A 20,239-nucleotide genomic window follows, 5' to 3' on the forward strand; every position below is an offset into this window, starting at 1 on the left:
AAAAGAGATTGTAATTTTGCTTGTAACAGAGAGCCGTTCATGAATAAAAAATAGCGTTGTTTAATCGATGAGCTTTTTAGCTAAACGGAACTGAAATCGATTTCAGGATTTTGAAAAAAAAAATAATAATTCTAAAAAATTATACTTATTTTTATTTATTTTAAAATAAAAATTTTATAAGTTAAAAAGAATTAAATTCTTTCATTTTAAATATAAAAATTAACAAAAATAATTAATTGAATTGACAATCTCAATTAGAATCAACTAAGAAAAATAATTAAAAAAAAAATTAGTTAGGAATGAATTTTCAGGTGTAACTTTCTTCTAAATCATTATCAGAGACACTATATTGATTGAATCAATTTTGCTTGTAATTTATGAAACAGGTTTTAAACTCATACTCTCTGCCTTGGATTAGCAGGGATACAAGGATTGAACGGATCTTGGATTATGAAATTGTGACATTTTACAATCTATTATCTCACAAAATTTGATTACAGCATGTTGGGCTTTAGACCCACCCCAAGGCCTAGCCTGTTTGTTATATCTTGATTACTGAAGTTAACTTCTGTTATAAAAAAAAAGTCTAAAAAACCCAATTAAACTTTACAATTCTGATAAAAAAAAAATCCAACTTTACAATAATGTAATAAAAATTTTGATTATGATGGAAGTGGTTGAAGACAAGACAACACTCCATGAAAATATTCTTTAAAGTATAATTAATTATACAATATAATATTTTTTATTATAAAATTAAATATAATAAATAAAATATTTATTATAATTTTGATTACGTCCTAATCTAGCTTAGACATTCACATCAAATAATTTCTAAAACCCATCTAGGCGGCTAGGCCTAAGGAAACTGAAACAAATAGTCTGTAGGCCCATAGTTCTCTATACCATACAAAGCCCAAAAGATTGATTTATCAACGATCTCGTCTAATGTCCATGTTGAAATGAGATCTTCGCTTTGAGTTGGTTCTCTCTCCAAGCTTGAAGTTCTTTAGATTTTAGGGATAAATTATGTAATAGTAAAGTAATTAAATTTTAATTTATAATATAAAATCTTATGATGTTTAGTATAAAATTTATAATCTTTAATTTAAGTAACATGAAATCCCTCTTATGACTTTTAGTACACGATTTTTAAGTTGTTTTTATTAACATGCACTTGATGAATTACAAAATTATATTTTTTATCTATTAATTTGATACTCATCTGAAAAATTTTAATTATTCTTTCTCTACTCATAGTTTGGACCAACTAAATTACACAAATTAACATTTAAATAACCTAGAACATATTTAACCAAAGTTAACAATTCATGAAAATGTAAACTCACATATTGCAAAAAAGAAAATGAAAAAAAATATATTGCAAGAAAAGAATTGCCCATGTTATATAAAAAGCACTCTATTCACTTAGCTGGCCAATCTAAGATCTTAACATATCTAATTAATGTGTGTGTGTGAAGAAAGAGAAGAACATTAGCTTTACCCAAATGGTCCTTCATTATTTATAGCATTTACAATTAAATTTTTTCTTATTTAATTTAATTTTAGAGTTTATATAAATTTAAAATTCTTATGACTTAAAATTTATTTATATAATTTTGAAGTTTATAAAAATCTAAAATTTTTAATCTTACTTGTATTTAAATTCTACTTAATTAAATTTTTATTATAACATAATTTAAAATAAAATTTTATAAAAATATTTTCATGATTTATATTATTTACTGAAATAAAAAGTATTTTATTTGTATAAATAACTTTTTTTAATGAATCTTAATGGATTTTTATCTCTATCTTAATTATAATTATTTATGAAAAAATATTTTAATACAATAATATTTAAATTTACATAAAAAATAAGAAAAAATAATTTTTATCAGTCAAATATATAATTTTTTTATTAATTTTTTGAAGTTTTTCTTTAATTTAATTTCTTATAAGTTTATTAAAAAATATTTCATATAAAATAATTTATATTTTTAATTATAATATATTTCTAAAATTTTTAATTATTGCATTAATATGTAAGTTAGTACATTTATTGACAAGCTATATATATATATATATATAGCAACAAAAAATATTATAAAAAAATTAATACTTGTTGATTTATAAAAAATTAATTATAATATGTAATATAATAAACTCTATGATTCTAAAATTTTTAAATAATATATAATTACGCATATAAAATAAATTATATATATGAGAAAAAATTTAAATAGATAAATACATATTATTTAAAAAATTGAGTTTAATTGTAAAACTAATATAATTAATAAGATGACTAGAATTTATAATATTAATTTTGTATCTTAAAATGGTACATTATTAAAAATTTCAAAATATTAATATGTGTATATATAAAAAATATAATAAATTTTTAATTCTATAATCTTTCCCTAAAGAATTAAGAATCATATTTTGAATACGAAATTATTATTTAAATTTAATAAATTTATATTTTAATATAAATTTAAATTGATATTTGATATAAAAAAATTGATTTTTGTATAAATATAAGCATTACATCATTTAATAGAATTTTTATTTTTTTATTTAACAAATTTATTTAATTAAATTTGATGTTTAATTTTAGAAAAATAATTATAAAAATTTTAATTTAAAAATACATTATAAGTTAGTTGATAAAATATTTTACTATAAACTGAATAATTGTTTATATATTTTTTACTATAATAATTCCACTTAAAATAATAATAATATACTAACATCGGTATTTTTATTCTATTAATATAGATTTTTTATTTTTTATAAAAAATTTTAGTTATTAATTTATTAGTTTTAACATATTTGTCAATCTTATTTTAAAGTTTTTCTCCATATTATAAAAAAAATATGAAATTATGTAAAATATTATATATCAAATAAAAATTAATAATTTCGATATTTATTGATATGGGTATTCACAATTAATTTTAGCAAACAAAATTAAAAATCGAATTGAAAATAACTAGAAATAAAAATTGTCGATATTATATGAAACTATACCAAATTTAATTTATTTTATTATTACATTCATAAATTATTAAATAGGATTGCATAAAGTTTAAATTTTTTTTATGCTAATTATATATTTTTTATAAAAATTATAAAATATTAAAAGTTAATTAGTTTTGATAAATTCAATATTTAATTATTAAGAAATTTAACATAAAAATATAAAATTCAATAAAATAACAAACGGTTAAATTTATATATTTATTAAATAATAATTATAAAATTATATTATTATATTAAAATTTTCATAATAAATTTCACTTTTATAATTTTTTTTATTTTCATTGATTTATTTTTATTTTCATCAATTTAATCTAAAAATTATATATAATGAAAAATAAAAAATTATTATATTATCATAATAATAATTGATATATTATATTTTTTATATTAATAAACAATTTTATATAAAAATATTAAAATTATGGACAACGAGTGCATAAAACGTATAAAAATGTATAAATGCACGTTTTGAAAAAAAAAAAAAAACATTAGTATACATAAAAACTAAAAACTAAAAAATAGTTAACAAAAACTTGACACTTGATGCATAATTAAGTGACACTTAGCATAATTAAAAATAACAATTTTATTTAAAAATTATAAAATATTTGAAATTTACAAATTATCTTAAAAAATATAATATACATATAATTATATAATTTCAGTTCATATATATATATAAGAAATTAATAATTTATTCTATAGATTATACATATAAATTATAATTAATATGAATACAAATTATATTTATTTTATATTTCAAAATTTTTCGACTTGTAACATTTTTTATATTTATTTTTGTAATTCACAAGTGTGCACCCCATAGTTAAAAGATGCATATTTGGTGTCCCTTTACAGTGTAAACTCACATGAATCTCCATGAACATCCTTAGCAAGAATGATTTGCACCAGTGGATCTGTTGACTAATTCAATGGCAGAAAAATGAGTTTGAACAGTAACTTGGCACAACCTTCAGTATTGTTTTTGCACACCAAGTTTAAGACCCAATTGCATGTGTAAATGTGCACCAGCTCCATAATTAAAAGATGCACCTTTGGCGTCCCTATATATATATATATATATATACACACACACACGCTTAAAATCTCATGAATTTCCATGAACAACCTTAGCAACAATGGTCTGCACTGGTGGATTCATCAAGTAATCCAATGGTGGAAAAATGATTTTTTGTGGTGGAAAAATGATTTTTGTGCAATATCTTGGCACAGAAAAACCTTAACCATTGTTTCTGCCACCAAGTTCAAGACCCAATTGCATATTGTAGCTATCTATCTCTCTTCATTCTTTGCTTTTTTTTTTTTTTTTTCTTTCCAATCTATATGAAGTTTTTATATTTTGTTATTAAAAAAGAGTGTGTGTATATATATATTATTGGTATTATTAATTTTCTCTTTCGGTATCTATGGGTCTAATTATATCCCAATTCCAATGGTGATTCAATTATTTAAAGGTTGAAATATTGATCAATAATTATTTGAATATATTTATTATTATATTTGCTATTATGGATATATTTTTTGAAATTATACATATCTTTTTTTTAATTTCATTTATGTTGTAATATATTATATTATTACATTACAATAAAATAATATTTTGATAAAAATAATTAATAATCATTGAAAGAATAAAATTTAATTTGACTTAGATAGATACATATAAATATTTAAAATTGCATTTACTATATTTAGTAAGATAGTATGATTTTGAAATTATAAAATAAAAAAATATTATAATATATCATTAAAATAAAATAATAAATAATTTGCATATTGCGTGAATAAATAACTAGTTTACAATCGAGTCTGACACAAATGGTGTCATATTTGAGATGTCAGTTTCGGCCAAAACTCAACTAAGATTTCAACTATGCTAGAAACATGCATTTTAGTGGGATTTTTTTTTTGGACCTTTAATTGTTTTCCGTGTTGCAATATTAGCGAGGATATAACTCGCTAATTGAAATATCATTAATTGACGTTTGCAAAGATCCGCACTGACCTGATGATGTATTTACCATCCAATTTATCTTCATTGCCATGTTTGAGTCAGTGGTGGTCGGTGCTAGATATGCAGGTGGTGAGGGCATTTGGAGATGGCAAGAAGAACTATTAAGCATGATAATAACTGAAGCCATGGTTGGTCTCTGGGTTATATCTTTTTGAATGCATAATAAACCTATGTGGATTAATCTCTGAATTTTACTAGCTGAGCCATCTTTCAAGTAGGGATCTATGAGATTTGCTATTGTCCCCTCCTCCCAGTTCCTCCAAGCCTGCAAAAATAATCAACATTCGCATTTAATGTCTAGGACAAAATTTTTAAATATTTTAATTTCAACTTTTGGTGTTTTGGGCTATAGATGAAAAAGAAATGCATATATATATATATATATATATATATATATATATATATATATATATGAGAATATTCAGACTTACGAAGCTCATAAGATTCTCTACTTGCTTTCCATTGCGGAAACAAACATTTTTTCGACCACTTGTGATCTCTAAGACTAATACACCAAAGCTAAAGACGTCTGATTTAATTGAAAAATGTCCATGCATTGCATACTCTGGAGCCATGTATCCGCTGTACATCAACAAAAAGCAGAGTTATGTTTTCTTTTTTTTTTTTCCCTTTTTATAATGTTTTGGTTCCCAAACACTTACTAGGTTCCTACAATTGTACTTGTCTCTCCTTGAGTTTGATCCATTGCAAACAATCTTGCCATGCCGAAATCTGAAATTTTAGGATTCATCTCTTCATCTAATAAAATGTTGCTGGCTTTGAGATCACGATGAATAATTCGGAGTTGAGAATCCTCGTGGAGGTAAAGAATACCTCGAGCAATGCCTCTTATAATTTCGTATCGTGTTTCCCAATTGAATTGCGTACGCTTAATAGGATCTATGCATTCACAGAAGTTAAGTGTCAATAAAACTAAAGGGAAAATTAATCTGCATCCATACCAAATATGTATCTAAAGCAATCTGTATCCATACCAAATATGAAATGGTCAAGGCTTCCATTGGGCACAAACTCATAGATTAGAAGCCTCTCGTTTCCTTCCAAGCAGAAACCTAGTAGCCTGACTAAATTCCTATGTTGAAGTTTGGCTACTAGTAGAATCTCATTCTCAAATTCACTATTACCTTGTCCAGAATCTCTAGATAACCTTTTTACAGCTATATCTTGTCCACTGAAAAGTCTACCCTGAAAATGTGTTACAACATATTATATGTTTATTTTAACTTTTAAGAAATTCAAGATTTTTGGATTTGTAATTTTTCCTTTCCTACCTTGTAGACAACTCCAAAGCCTCCTTGTCCAAGCTTGTTCACATCAGAAAAATCATCTGTTGCAATTCTAATGATGCCCAAATCGAATTGCAAGGATTCAGCAAGTCTAATTTCATCCACAACTTCACAAAACCAACACATCAGAGCAGCGGCTATTGAAATAAGCACGCTTTATAAAGGAACTTATCCGAATGTATACAATATCAAAAAACCAAAATTACTATATCTATGAGCTTGATATGCATAATTGCATATGCATTTTGTTATAATGCCTTAGCAATGTAGACATTGTCTATGTGCTAGCTAGACCTAGTCATGGTCCGGTCAAGGCCAGAACTGGCAGCTCAGCTTCAATGGTTTAGGGTACTAGGACTGGACCATAGAGTTCCCCGCTTTCAGTTACGTCAAGTTTTAATCAAATCTAATTGCTGATTTTTCTTTACAATTATTTTTTTTTAAGAAATAATCCAGTTTTAATCCTGAGCCAAATGGCTCCATTCTGCTCAAGATTGATTCACATGAAGCCAATTTCGATTCGATTCTATGATTTTGGGTTAGACTGGTTTAGCTCTCTAAATCCCAGACAAACGGTGGCTAGGTCTAGTGGCTATAATTTTTTTTTTCCAAAAATGTATTCACTGAAATGTTGACTAAAATAACAATAAATAAAATGACAAATTATAATTTTTGTAATAACAAGCTACAACGTGCAAAAATTTACTTACTGTTAGGTTTTCCCCTTTGTTTCCTTGCTCTTAAAAAGATGGAACAGGAAATTATTAATGTCGTAGTAATAACCACTGAAATGACAATGATGATAGTAAAATTAGCAGATTTCTTATCGTCCTTTCCTGCAAAAACCAGAACCATTGTATAGTTCTTGAAAGATATATATAGGCAGATTAATTTAAATTGGTCTGATCTGGTGCAGATGTTCTCCAGCCAAACACTATGCTCGTGTTTTAAGACTCTGATCATTGCCTAATAATGAGATATTTGTAAATAAATGTAAAATATGGTGCTTGCAAGTTAAATTATCTTGGGCTAATTAATGCGGCATCTCACACATTATCACCTTACCTTCTCTAGGCGGAGGAGATACTGGCTGTGGGGATGATTCCGGTGGTAGTGTGTCAGCAGTAGGTGTATAGAACATATATGGGTCAAACCTGAAATTGCAGCTGGGTCTAACCACACTTCCTCCTACATTCCCTAAGCAACAATTTTGAATCTCTCCAATGGCCGTAACCAGACAGTCATCGCATTGCTGCATGGACAAGCCAGGAGAGCACTGGGTAAGCGCATATATTGTTTGAGAGTTCACAATTGCTTTTCCTGTCGCAAACTTACTGTCCACAGAGGCAGCTCTTATCCTCAGTCTTTTGAGTAATCTTTCCACTTCCGATTTGAATTGAATTCCATCTGATGATGAAACAAATTCTGGGTTGGTATAACATACATTAGGTTCATTTTCAACTACACCAAATATAGTTCTGTTAGAATATCGCAGCTGACAATCATCCAAATATGCAAATGCCTCCTTTTTCTGTGGACAGATCTCTGAAATATTGTGTGCAGAGGAACGGACACAGCTTCGACAGGTATCTGCTGCAATATCTCCTCTACAAAACGCAATCACATTAACTTTATCCGGGACTTGGCCGAAAGAGAGATTGCAAAACCTGAAATTTTCTTGGTTGGGCTGAGAGGGTAGGATGGATAAGAGGGTTCTGAGGTTTGTTTGGTAGGTACTGTTGGTGGTGTAGTTACCGATATCTGAGCAGTCATAAAAAGGGTTGTCTCCTGGCCGGGAACTGGAGGGAAGTCCTGGCCGGGCACTGGAGACGACAATGAAGAGTGAGAAGAAGCAAGAAAATAAGAAAGGCAATCTTAAAGATCCTATTGCCATATCCGGCCTGTCGCCCTGCAAGTCATGGAATAGTTAATAATTCTCAAATTTCCACTAAAAAAACACCTAATTAAAAAAAATCTAAATATTTCCACAAATTGCAATTTAATTTAATTCAATTTCGCATTTTATGCCAAATTGAAATATTTTATTACAATTTTATCCAGTTAACAAAAAATTATTTTTTATTTATTTTATCTCTCTTCTCCCTCGCCAAGTCTATTAGGACCAATCCGTATAACCTTAACAATATTCGCAAAGTAAACAAGAAGCGCAATACCATGGGCAGCAGCAAGAAAGTCAATCAACCATGAAACCCCAGTCAAGCCAATTAATCAGAACAACCAAACAACGTTGGAAAACTATTGTATAGTCAAGAATCAATCTCTCATATAATAGTTGGAAAATATTATAATGAACATGATGATTTCACTATATATATGGCATTTATTTATTTGTCATCATATTTAATATTTATTTTATTCATTATTATGGTAAAGTCTTGATTAAATTTAAAAATTTAACATCATGATTGAAATCACGGTAATGAGAGTCAAGTCTTAATTATTTAATATAAAATGTTCTTAATTACCAGGATTTTTAAGATTTGGATATTAACGATCCAGTTAGATCAATATATATGTGATGTTCTCTACAAAATAGAGATTAGTCTATTTCATTTACTAGATAACATATATAGATAATGTACATGGAGATATGATCATTAAACTGATTCAATCCATAATACCTATGATGAATGATATTACCATTAATCTGTCAATCGGGCATTGTTATGAGAATCATAGCGTAAAAAATTTCTTTGACATGAATTCGTAATATAATTAATAAAATATTTATTATGCTTTGATTTTGGGACACCTAAAGCCCTATGATGCTAGTTGAAAGGATATTTGGTATATGATTAAATACTTGTGGAATTAGTGATTAATCAAGAAAGAATCCTTCAACTATGATGATGTATTTGAGCTCCATATTGTCATTAATTATAACGACTAAATCAAGGCCTTGGTCAGGGCAATTGAATAAATGAAGAAGTGAGTTTCTTAAGTCATTCACTACTCGATTATGATTGACATGAAACATGATTATGTCAATGGTAAACTACTGAGGTCTGAAAATTAAACCACAGCGTTAGCCCAAAGCTATAACGATGGAAGTAATTATTTCATTATTCTTCTAATGGTTTTTATAGTAAATAATGTTACTTCATACTGTGAAGTTGTTGAAGAGTGTTGCTAGAAACCACCATTGATTAATAAATTAAAAGTGTTTCCTATAGGGTCACATATTATCCTCAGGCTCTTCTATCTCCTCCTCTAATTTTATCTAAATTAGTAAAATTTAAAAAATAAATTAAATTGTAATTTGGTGAAGAAAAAAGATCTGCATTGGAATGCATTTTCGAGGAGATATAGGGTAGATTCAGTAGCTGGATTGAATTTTCTTCATGAAGATAGGAGGAAAGAATTTGAAGCTATATCATTTTTTGGCCATAAATTAGTGTTCCACGTAGCTTACTTTTATTGGTCTTGCTCTCGTTCTTGTATACATTAGTTTGATAGAAACATTTCAGTGCCGTTGGAGAATGCCACGGCTATGTTACCTCGAAAGTAAAATTCAGACAAGTCCTTTCAACGTCGTTATCATGTACTAAAGTTATGTAAGATCATCCATCAGCTGATCATAAAAGTCAAGAGGGTTCGTTATTTCCACTGCTGAGGTTAAGGTGACGTTTATGACGTAATATAATGGAATAAATTATATATAATATACTAAATAATAAATTATTATTGTATTTTTATATTTAATTTTAAAATAAAATGTAAATAATATAATTTAATAATATTTTTTATTTTAATATTATATTTATTTAAATATTAATAAAAAATAATAATGATTATAATAATTAGTGATCGATGATAATTAAAATTAAATAATAATAATGATCATAATTTAATTTAAAATTTTTTTTATTTTTTTTAAATTAAATTATTTATCACACAAATCATGAAATATTTAATAAATAAATCAATTATATATATATATATTAAATTTAAAGTGAGTATTTAATATATTATATTATAATTTATTTAAATATAAATTTATATATAATTAAGTTATTTATATATTAAATTAATTAATTAATTTAATATTATAACTCAACCACCCTTTTATTATTTATACTAGATTCTTTTTACCCTAGCTCATTTCCCAACGTATAATCAACCTAAAAGTCCCTTTCCCCTCTCTATATCTGCAAGCTCCCACTTCTCCCCAGCTCCAACCACTTCTCCCCAGCTCCAACGGCAGATTCCAGCCTTTCTTCAGTCGACAAATGGCCCTTAATTTGTCCTTTTTTTTCTATTTTTTAGCTATTATGTTTTTATATTTATGGGATTTTTTTATGAATTTATTTATTTTTCTCTCTTTGGTGAAGATAGTCTTATATGGCTTTTGTTTCTGTCCTCTTAATGAAATTTTATAGATTGTAAAAAGAGTTATCTCCATAATTTCTTAAAAATACTTGCCTCAACTTATCTGGTAAACAAAATAATTTTTAAACAATTATATCTATTAAGGTTCTTGAAAATTTTTGCCTCAATGACAAGCTAACTAATTTTTAAACAACCATGAATATTAAGATGAGTTTACATAATGCCACTAGCTTTAATATATATATATATATATATATATATATATATATATATATATATATATATATATATATAATAGAGAACCAGGAGTGGATCTAACCTTTGCCTCCCCTCTCCAAAATTTATTTTTTCTTAAAAAGAAAATTATGATTTTTAACCCGTTAATCTAGTTTTAGGGGCATGTAAGTGGAGGTTGGCCCTCCTCATTTTTTTTAAATTAAATATATTGTAAATATAGCATGTTGAATAATAATAATAATAATAATAATAATAATAATAATAATAATAATAATACATTTATGATGCTAAAACAATCTAGAAGTAAATAAATTACAAATAAGTTTTATAACAAGATTGAAGATGAATTTCTCTTTTGACTGCCAACTGCTATATATATATATATATTTTGAAAAAAAAATTGAAGTTGTTGAAAATTTTATTATAAATTTACTTACAGATGATTTTTGTGAATTTAAAAAAGTGACATTATATGTATATATTTGGTTGTGTATTTTCATATTTGTGTGCCAATCTATAAAAAATTAAAGCTAAAAAATTTTCCGACAAATTAAACCATGATCTTAATAATATTTTTTAAATAATCAAAGAGATGGTCTTAATAATATAATATCCTACAAGAACTTGTCCATATTTTTTCAACTCTTACATGTTGAAGCAAGTCTTGGCTCCAACAAGTTTAGTACTTAAATATATGCTAGATTACAAGAAATACACGACAATTCACCGCGGTGATACATCTGAAACAGTCAGCTCATTGGCAGAAAAAACCTCATGGTTTAAGGATGATTCCTTACTCACGGCAACTGTTTTAGCAGCAAATGTATGTTTTGTGGGCTGAGGAAGTGTCATGGGATCACTTCTTAACATTAAAACAACCAAAGACATAGTTGGTCTGTCTGCTGGGTCATCTTGCACGCACAACAATCCAATTTGGATGCATTTCAGTACCTCAGCTTCCACGCATGAGTTTACAAGTAACGGATCCATCAACTCTAATCATTGATTTTTAGACCACAGATTCCATGCCTGAAATATAAAATTAATATTACGGGACTTTTAATAATATTCTTTCACTTCAGAACAAGTTGAGATCGTTAGGAATAGGAACTTACAAATATAAGGAGGCTCTCTCCATCGTCTGAAAAAAAGCCACTATTTTTTTTCCCGCTTATTATCTCTAATAAGAGAACTCCAAAACTGAAAATATCTGATTTTACTGATAATAATCCTTGCATTGCATACTCTGGTGCCATGTATCCACTATTCAAAAATTAAATGGAAAAGGAAAATATCATATGTTAAAATTGTTAAGTCTTTTAATTACCACTGAATGATTATATGGATCGAGGTTTATATATTGATTTGGCTGTTATTAGAATTTAAATTTTCAGACTTCACAACTTTAGAAATGAATCCAAAAGTTTAAATTCATTAATATAGAATATTAAAATATGTCGACAATGCTTGTTTGCATTCCTAATTTTCAATTCTTGAGATTGTTAAATTAATTTTCAAATTCAGAATGAAGGTGCAATCACTCACAAAAAAGGAGAAGGGAAAAGAAGAAATTATCTAACTTACAAGGTTCCAACAACTCTCTTTGTATTAGCCTCACTTTGCTTTCCACCAAAAATCCTTGCCATTCCAAAATCAGATATCTTTGGATTCATCTCATGGTCAAGCAAAATATTACCAGCCTTGAGGTCCCTGTGAATAACTCTAAGACGAGAATCTTCATGTAGATACAAGAGGCCACGAGCAATTCCATTGATAATGCTAAGCCGTCTTTGCCAATCAAGTTGGACGCCCTTGCTTGAATCTGAAAGCAACAAATAAAATCATTTTCAATTAAAATCTTTTTTATTTTTTGGGTAAAAGGGATCAACCCAATCTATCAGGTTTAGTATAGAGAATGGGGTGAATTTGAGTTTTTGGAGTCAAACCAAAGAGAAAGAAATCAAGGCTTTTATTCGGCATGAACTCATATATGAGCAATTTTTCCTCCCCCTCTATGCTACATCCCAGAAGCCTCACAAGGTTTCGGTGTTGGAGTTTCGCAATTAGTATGATTTCATTCTTCAACTCCACCAACCCTTGACATGACTTCTTTGACAACCTTTTAACAGCTATTTCCTTCCCGTCTGTTAACACACCCTAAAAATGGATTTGCGGTTAATCAAGGCATCGCTATTTATCTAAGTAATATAAATGCAAACGAGATATGATATATGATACCTTGTAAACAGTGCCGAACCCGCCACGCCCAAGTTTGTTTGAATCCGAAAAGTTGTCTGTTGCTTCTCTTATAGTGGTTAGATCCATAACAGGAAGCTCCGCGGAATTCGGCAAATTACCTTCTTCTGTCATTCTAGGGCTTGCCATGTCTTGTAATAATTCGGGCAGGTCTTTTCCATTTTCTGCAAATAAACATGAAAATTAAAGGGAAAACAAGGGATTCTAGTTCTTAGTAATTCTGAAATTAATTTGGGGTATATAGAATCGCTAAAACACCAACCGCTCACTTGAATTACCCTTCGCTTTTCTTCTTTTCCGCAGCAGATAGACAAGACAAGAGCCAACGAGAATCGCGATTAGCACTGTTGGTATTCCCACAGCAAGCAGGATCATCCGAATCTTCCGTTTATCTCCTGCTTATTGAACACAAGTTCGAGCATCCTTATGGTTTCCATATCAAGATTCAAGACCCTTTCTCCAGAAGAGGGAAAAAATAAATAAATAAAATCAATTCTATCACTACCTGTTGTGGCTGATGGTGGTGGGGCTGGAATATCCTCAACCCGATAAAATGGATGCAATTCATATCTAACAATACAGCTAGGATATATAATTCTGCCCCCTATTCTCCCATAACAGCACTGGGGCAATGAACCAATAGCTTCTCGAAGGCACTTGCTGCAATCGGCAACCGATAAATCTTGGGTGCACTGCACAAGCGTATACAGTGTTTGAGAGCTCGTGAAGTTCACTTCTTCTGTGTCGAATCTTTTACCAGACGGATCATTTGCAGCCCGTGCTGCCACATCGGTCATCGTTGTTGCCACTAACCCCATCAAGCGCTCTGATTCGTTTACTGGTGGTGCGGCGTTCACCATTTTGAATGCAGGGTCTTCTTCCACTCGATAGAAGAAAGATTCATTGGAGTAGCGTAGCATGCATTCATCATACCAAATGATGGACGCCTTCTCTTTAGGGCAATATTGAACAATATCTTTGGTAGCAGTCAAGACACATTCTTGGCAGACACCTTTCAACGGGACAATATCACCTCTGCAAAGGAAGAGGCCGTAGGCCACGTTGGAAGGGTCTTGACCTGCTGTGGCGTAGTAGAATCCCTTCCCCTGGGTTGCATTGGAAGAAAGAAAAGAGAGCAAGGAATGGAGATTCTGCTGATAGATACCATTTGATGTGAAGTTAGTGCCATTTTTAATCTGCTGAAGGATACCATTTCGTGTGAAGATAGTGCCGTTTTTGCAATAGCTATAAAGCCAGACGACACCTGCAACGCCAGGGAGGTTAAGCAAGCTAAGCATGAATGATAGTACTAATACAAGGGTTACAAAGACATTGAAATGAATCATTTTCCCCCTAAATTGGGAATTAAGTCTTGGTTCCCCTGTTATCAACTTTTGATTGTAACATACACAAAAAGGAAAAATCAAATTTTGATGAGCGACTGACTGGTTGTGTTAAGTAATAAGAATGCTAACGAGACTATCTGGCCCTTCGCTTGACCGAGAGGAGACTTGAAGCTTCCGAAACCTGCAAAATGTAAACTACAAAACAAAGCAGAAAATAAATGAACAAGAAAGGGCAATAATGTAATTCTAGTATCTTCTTGAATCATTAAGAGGGAGACTTGGGACCCGTCTGACGCTGCCGTTGAACCCCTGAAAGTTGAGTTAGATAAAATAAGTACTTTTTTCAAGTGTTTTGGTTAAATTTTCAAAAGAGTGTTTCTAAGTGTCAAAACCCAGGTTTAAAAAAAAAAAAAAAAAAAGCATATGAAGTGATGTTTTTTTTGAAAATCAGGTCTATGAATTTGATGACAGTTTTTTTTTTTTAATAACTTTTGAGGGTATAAAAATGTCCTTCACAATCTAATTGCTTTATATGTGCATCAAATGAAAAAAAATATATAATATTTTGATATATAAAATTTATTATTATAAATATACTATATATTCTATGCATTTAATTACATAAAAAAGTGTATGATGCTATATAAATTACTGAGCTCTTCAAAGAATGACGCGTGTATGCATATAAATGGGTAGCATGCGCACTAACGAAAAGAATAGTCAACCTTTGGTAGGAGCACATACGCCTAGACAAACCGTCGAATATTTTTAGAGTATGGCTACGCGAGTCCTTGGGTAGAATACACATGCGCTCAGAAGAAGTCAAGTGTCTCTCGTACTCGGCAGGATAGGAACTCATTTAATAATATATGGGAGGGTCATGTGGCATGAAGCAAAAGATTATATGCTAGGATCACATAAAGCGCATTAGGTAATGATCAGAAAATATAGCGTAGTTACATTAGTCCACTTAAGTATTATCTATTTAGATAGAATTTTTTAAATATAAAATTTATACAATCTTAATATAATCGAGTTTATTGATAAGTATTATCTTTTCATAATACTATCACGATACTAAAAATTTATATTACAAAAGTATAGATAGACAAGAGTCACTATTCGGATAATAATCGGGAAATATTTATTATTTCTTCTAAGGGATATCTGATTGAGACACTAATTTTCGAAAGAACTTGATTGATGCACTCAATTTTTCAATAAATTCGTGGATGAAAACTTACTCCTTGTAGAGGTTCCACAATTGTCATTATCATAACTCAATGTCTAGGTTTGAGATAGTGGATACATAAGGAGAAGGTATTAAGCACCTCTTACGCCTGATCTAATTCCGTTAATTTGAGTGTCAGTCCCTTACTAATATTTTTAAAACTCTTATTTGTTATTCCTTTATCAAACTCTTAACCTAAAAATGCAATTTATAAACTTACACACGCAAGTAATTCAAACAGGAGTTGTTATTTATAAGCAATTTTTATACATGACTACTTAAATTAAGTGAAATTTACTGAATGATTAAAATTAATCTATTATTGACAATTTGATTTTCTTACAAATTCAATTTATAAACAATCATAAGTTTCTAATTAACCTATTTTATTTATTTACCAAGTTACGCTAGAGGTTATTAAACTAAATAAATTATGTACATGTGTCCTTTTATTCTAATAAACACCTAAAGGTCTCAAACAATTACAACCTAAAAAATTGTTTCTAATATGCTAATTTATTTTGCAATTTACTAAGTATATAATTAAATTTAATTTACATTTCAAACATGGGTTAAAATACAAACAAATTTGATTTTAGTATTTACTGAATAAATTCCTATTATTACTATACATTATGTACAAAATTATTATTTTAAGACGATTTAAGGGATACGTTCCTTTTAATTATTGCAATTATTATTGGGGTAAGCCACCCTTAAATAAGAGCCTTTTGCTTCTAATATGGCAAGTTAATTCATGTCTTATTCCCATTAAGCTTAATGTAAACTCTATGCAACTATTTTTTTTTTTTGTACTTACCTTAGGGCTACTTATCAATTTTATTTAAAATAAAATAAAAAATGCAATTAAAATTTTAAACACTTATAATCTAAGTAACAAGGCTTCTAATGGGCCAAAACTATACAATGGCCATGATTCCATCTAATTTAATTCTAATACTTCATAATATCCTATTACATCATATAAAACATTAAATTAACATTCAAATATAAATTTCTATAGAAGAATATCAAATTACAAACATACATGATAATTTTAGATTTTGACAAATTCATAGCGTTTTTGTATGTGAATTTCTAAAATTAGTTAAATATGTACAAAAATTATACAAACATTCCAAAAGCATTCTAAGACATCATATTAAATTAAAAAAATTATTAGCTAGTATAAAATCTCTAAAAAATATTTTATAAAAATTATAGTTCATCACTGTTATGCACTAAAGATAGATTTGCATTAACTTTTTAAAATCATTGTATCTCACAAACCATAAAATATATTTATACGAAATCAATGGAAAAATGTTAGACAAGATCTTAAACTTATTTTTAGAATCAAGAATCGAAGAAAAACATGAAAAATTGAAGGAGATATTAGCTCTGAAAGTCAGTTGTCCTACAAATCCTTTTTTCATGATTCTTGAAGCTAAAATTATTAGAATTTCATGAAAAATATAAATATAATTTTTATACAATTTTTAAAGTAACAGAAATACATGAAAAATAATACATAATGTGAAAACAAAAAATCAACATGTGCAGAGTTGTAAATTTCTCTCAAATTTATTATATGAATATGAATGTTATGAATATATGAGACCATCTAAAGGCATATGAACATAAAAGAACAGATATATGATATATTTCCTAAATATTCATAATTTAAAACACATACTTTGAAGAGTTTTTGAAGAAAAAGGAAGAAAGAAAAAAGAAGAAAGAAGGAGGGAGATGCGGAAAGCTTACCGAATTTGAGAGATAGAGTAAGAGTTCTTTTTTTGTCTTGTGCTATGTTATTCTCTACTCTCCCCTGTGTCTTCTTTTTTTCTTTTTTTTTGTCCTCCCTCTATCAGGTATTTATAAGGTTCTGGTTTAGAGTTCTAGGAAGATAGATAATCCTATTCCTAAAGAGGGTTTAGAAGTGCTAATGAGATAGGGATAGCAATAAAGATATGAATAAATAGAGATAAATATGGATAAAAAAATAAGAGAAATAAAAAATAGTGAGCTTTTATTCATTTAATTAAAATCCTCTACTGAACCTTAGTAGCCTTAGAGAGCCTAATTAGGTCCAATTAAGTTTTTTTTTAATAAAATAAATTTCCAAAATTAAATTTAAACAAAAATAAATTTCATTTAAATTTAATTAAACTTTTAATTTTTGCTATTGTCAATTATTTTCTTCAAGAGACATGTTATACATATGGCTATCCATTTTTAATACCTCTAAATATATCTCACAGTCATATAATTTTTTCATTATCAGGTTTTTCATGGCCTCAATACACATGCTCACAAGGTTACAAAAATAGGGTCTATAATTTGCCCCTAACTTTGGTAAGATTCGAAATTAATGCGAAGGTATTGCTCAAATTTCATCAAAGTGACAATACAAATCTTTGAAAACTTGTTTGAAAGCAAGTCAAATATTAGCTCTGAGGGTCAAGTATGTCTTGCTCTATCAATACTCTCTGCCTGAGTTAAGTTCAGGACTTTGAGTTATGATACTAGCTACAGTCTCAAAATAGTGAAAATCGAGTGTATCATGCTTTGTCAATACTCTCTGTGTCATGGGATTAGCTACAGTCTCACAACAATGCAAATAAAATGTATCTTGCTTTGTTAATACACCCTATATGTCATGGGACTTGCTACAGCCCCATAACAGTAACGACTATGTAATTTGAAATTTTGAGTGTATTTTGCTCTATCGATACCTTATATGTCATGGGACTAGCTACGGTCCCACAATAGTGCAAATCGAGTGTATCTAATGGGACTAGCTATGGTCCCACAATAGTGCTAATCAAGTATATCTTGTCAATACACCCTACACATCATAGGACTAGCTACGGTCCTACAATAGAGACAACTGTGTGATTTAAAATTTTATAGATTTGTATTTAGGATTGCAGTCCCAAACTGCCAATGTATCCCCTTTTTTGAAGAGGAATCAAAACCACACGTAGTTTAATACTTAATTCTACGCTTTACACACCTACAAGTGTATATTGATGTATGATCTTTTACGGCTTATAAAATTATGCCATGCACCCTAGACAAAGTCTAAGAACTTACAAAAAAAAAAACTAATCTGTGATTTGAAAACTATGGTGATGTATGATCTTATACGCCTTATACACCTATAGGTAATATGTTGATGTATGATTTTTTACGCCTTATATAACTATGTCGTGACTTACCAAAAAAACTAATATGTGATTTGAAAACTTAGATAAGTGGATCTCAAAACTATCTGTGATTTATGTGTTTTTTATTCTTCATATATGCATACTTATTTCCACTGGGAAATATGTTTGAAAACTTCAATAGGGATGAATATGATTGGGGATTTTTCTAAAAATTCAAAGCTTTAATGGTGGTATTATGGAAAACTCACTAGAGATGTAAGAATCTTTCAAAACTTTCCATAAAAAAAAATGCACATTAAGATATTAGCTCTAGGTTAAAATATAATTTCTCTCTTATTTTTCTTTAAAGTCCCTTTTCTTTCTTACTATGGCTTATCATTCTAAGATCATGTTTAAGCTCATGCCTTGTTTTGCTCCTTCTCTTCTGTATATTCTAATCTTTGTGCTCTAATTTTTGCCTTAAATGCCTCTTTAGGTTTTTATCTCAGCGGACTTGCTTTAACTTTTATCTAAGCCGCCCTTTCAATTTTAACTTAATGAGTTTTATTTTTACCTAAACCACCTTTTTATGTTTTCAATTTAACTTTTTTTTAACTCAAACTGTTATTAGGGAATTTCGCATTGCTTATTCTATCATGATTAGAAAACTCAAGTTGAACTAAGAAATGCAGTCGTACTACTTAGCTATTTGATATATCCTATTTGATATATCCTTCTAAAACACAAGCATTTGCAATCATATCTAAATAGAGTCAATTCCTTGTCATACAATTAAAAACTTGTTTATTGATTTAGGTACACCAATATCCTTTTTCTATTTAATTTTGCCAAATTTCTAATCATTCAAAATTAGAAACAAAATTATTGTCACACCTTACCCCTCTGAAAGGCATAACATGATCCCGTAGAATACATAATGAACTACCAAACTTTACCTACCGATAACTCATTAAGTATCCTACAAGGGTTTTTAAAACTATTTTCTTACTTTTTGGAAGTGGTGAGCATTTTAGTAGGAAGTAAAATCATTTAATTGAAGTTTGAAAACTAATTAAGATTTTTGTCCTATTTTATTTTTCCGCAAATTTTATAAAAATTTCAGCAGAGTACCGTCTGTATTTTGAGAAAACAGTTCTTCAAATACCTAAAAAAAAAAAACACTTCCAATAATTGTTTCACAACTCCCAACTCAAATCAACATAGTTTAATTTAATTCCACAATTCAACCAAAAATTTGTCATCTCAAAATACTTCACAAA

At 28.6% G+C, this 20,239-nt stretch overlaps 2 protein-coding genes across 2 annotated transcripts; both read right to left on the reverse strand.

The window, feature by feature from the left end:
• Positions 1–4,819: 4,819 nt before the first annotated feature.
• LOC131170694 (cysteine-rich receptor-like protein kinase 44) lies at positions 4,820–8,315 on the reverse strand. Its single transcript, XM_058130389.1, has 7 exons — positions 7,453–8,315; positions 7,098–7,223; positions 6,373–6,494; positions 6,076–6,286; positions 5,743–5,980; positions 5,512–5,662; positions 4,820–5,345 (listed from the first exon to the last, which is right to left on the reverse strand). The coding sequence occupies exons 1-7, from the start codon at positions 8,279–8,281 to the stop codon at positions 5,007–5,009; spliced, it is 2,016 nt and encodes a 671-aa protein (XP_057986372.1). The 5' UTR covers positions 8,282–8,315; the 3' UTR covers positions 4,820–5,006.
• A 3,217-nt stretch (positions 8,316–11,532) lies between these two features.
• LOC110652553 (cysteine-rich receptor-like protein kinase 25) lies at positions 11,533–14,873 on the reverse strand. Its single transcript, XM_058130394.1, has 8 exons — positions 14,677–14,873; positions 13,736–14,494; positions 13,500–13,625; positions 13,213–13,394; positions 12,921–13,131; positions 12,559–12,796; positions 12,090–12,237; positions 11,533–12,003 (listed from the first exon to the last, which is right to left on the reverse strand). Exons 1-8 carry the CDS (start codon positions 14,840–14,842, stop codon positions 11,974–11,976), a joined length of 1,860 nt encoding a protein of 619 aa, XP_057986377.1. The 5' UTR covers positions 14,843–14,873; the 3' UTR covers positions 11,533–11,973.
• Between the last annotated feature and the right edge of the window lie 5,366 nt (positions 14,874–20,239).

This window comes from Hevea brasiliensis, chromosome 11 (genome assembly GCF_030052815.1).
Source record: "Hevea brasiliensis isolate MT/VB/25A 57/8 chromosome 11, ASM3005281v1, whole genome shotgun sequence".
NCBI lineage: Eukaryota > Viridiplantae > Streptophyta > Magnoliopsida > Malpighiales > Euphorbiaceae > Hevea > Hevea brasiliensis.

Bases quoted from the DNA above. Each gene is read 5' to 3' on its own strand.
- LOC131170694 (XM_058130389.1), bottom strand. From the start codon at position 8,281: ATGGCAATAGGATCTTTAAGATTGCCTTTCTTATTTTCTTGCTTCTTC. The intron at 7,224-7,452 runs GTAAGGTGATAA...TGGTTTTTGCAG, and splicing joins ATCTCCTCCGCCTAGAGAAG to GAAAGGACGATAAGAAATCT. The intron at 6,495-7,097 runs GTAAGTAAATTT...GGTTTTGTGAAG, and splicing joins ACAAAGGGGAAAACCTAACA to TTGTGGATGAAATTAGACTT.
- LOC110652553 (XM_058130394.1), bottom strand. From the start codon at position 14,842: ATGATTCAAGAAGATACTAGAATTACATTATTGCCCTTTCTTGTTCAT. The intron at 13,626-13,735 runs GTAGTGATAGAA...TTCAATAAGCAG, and splicing joins ACCACCATCAGCCACAACAG to GAGATAAACGGAAGATTCGG. The intron at 12,004-12,089 runs GTAAGTTCCTAT...TTTATATTTCAG, and splicing joins GAGAGAGCCTCCTTATATTT to GCATGGAATCTGTGGTCTAA.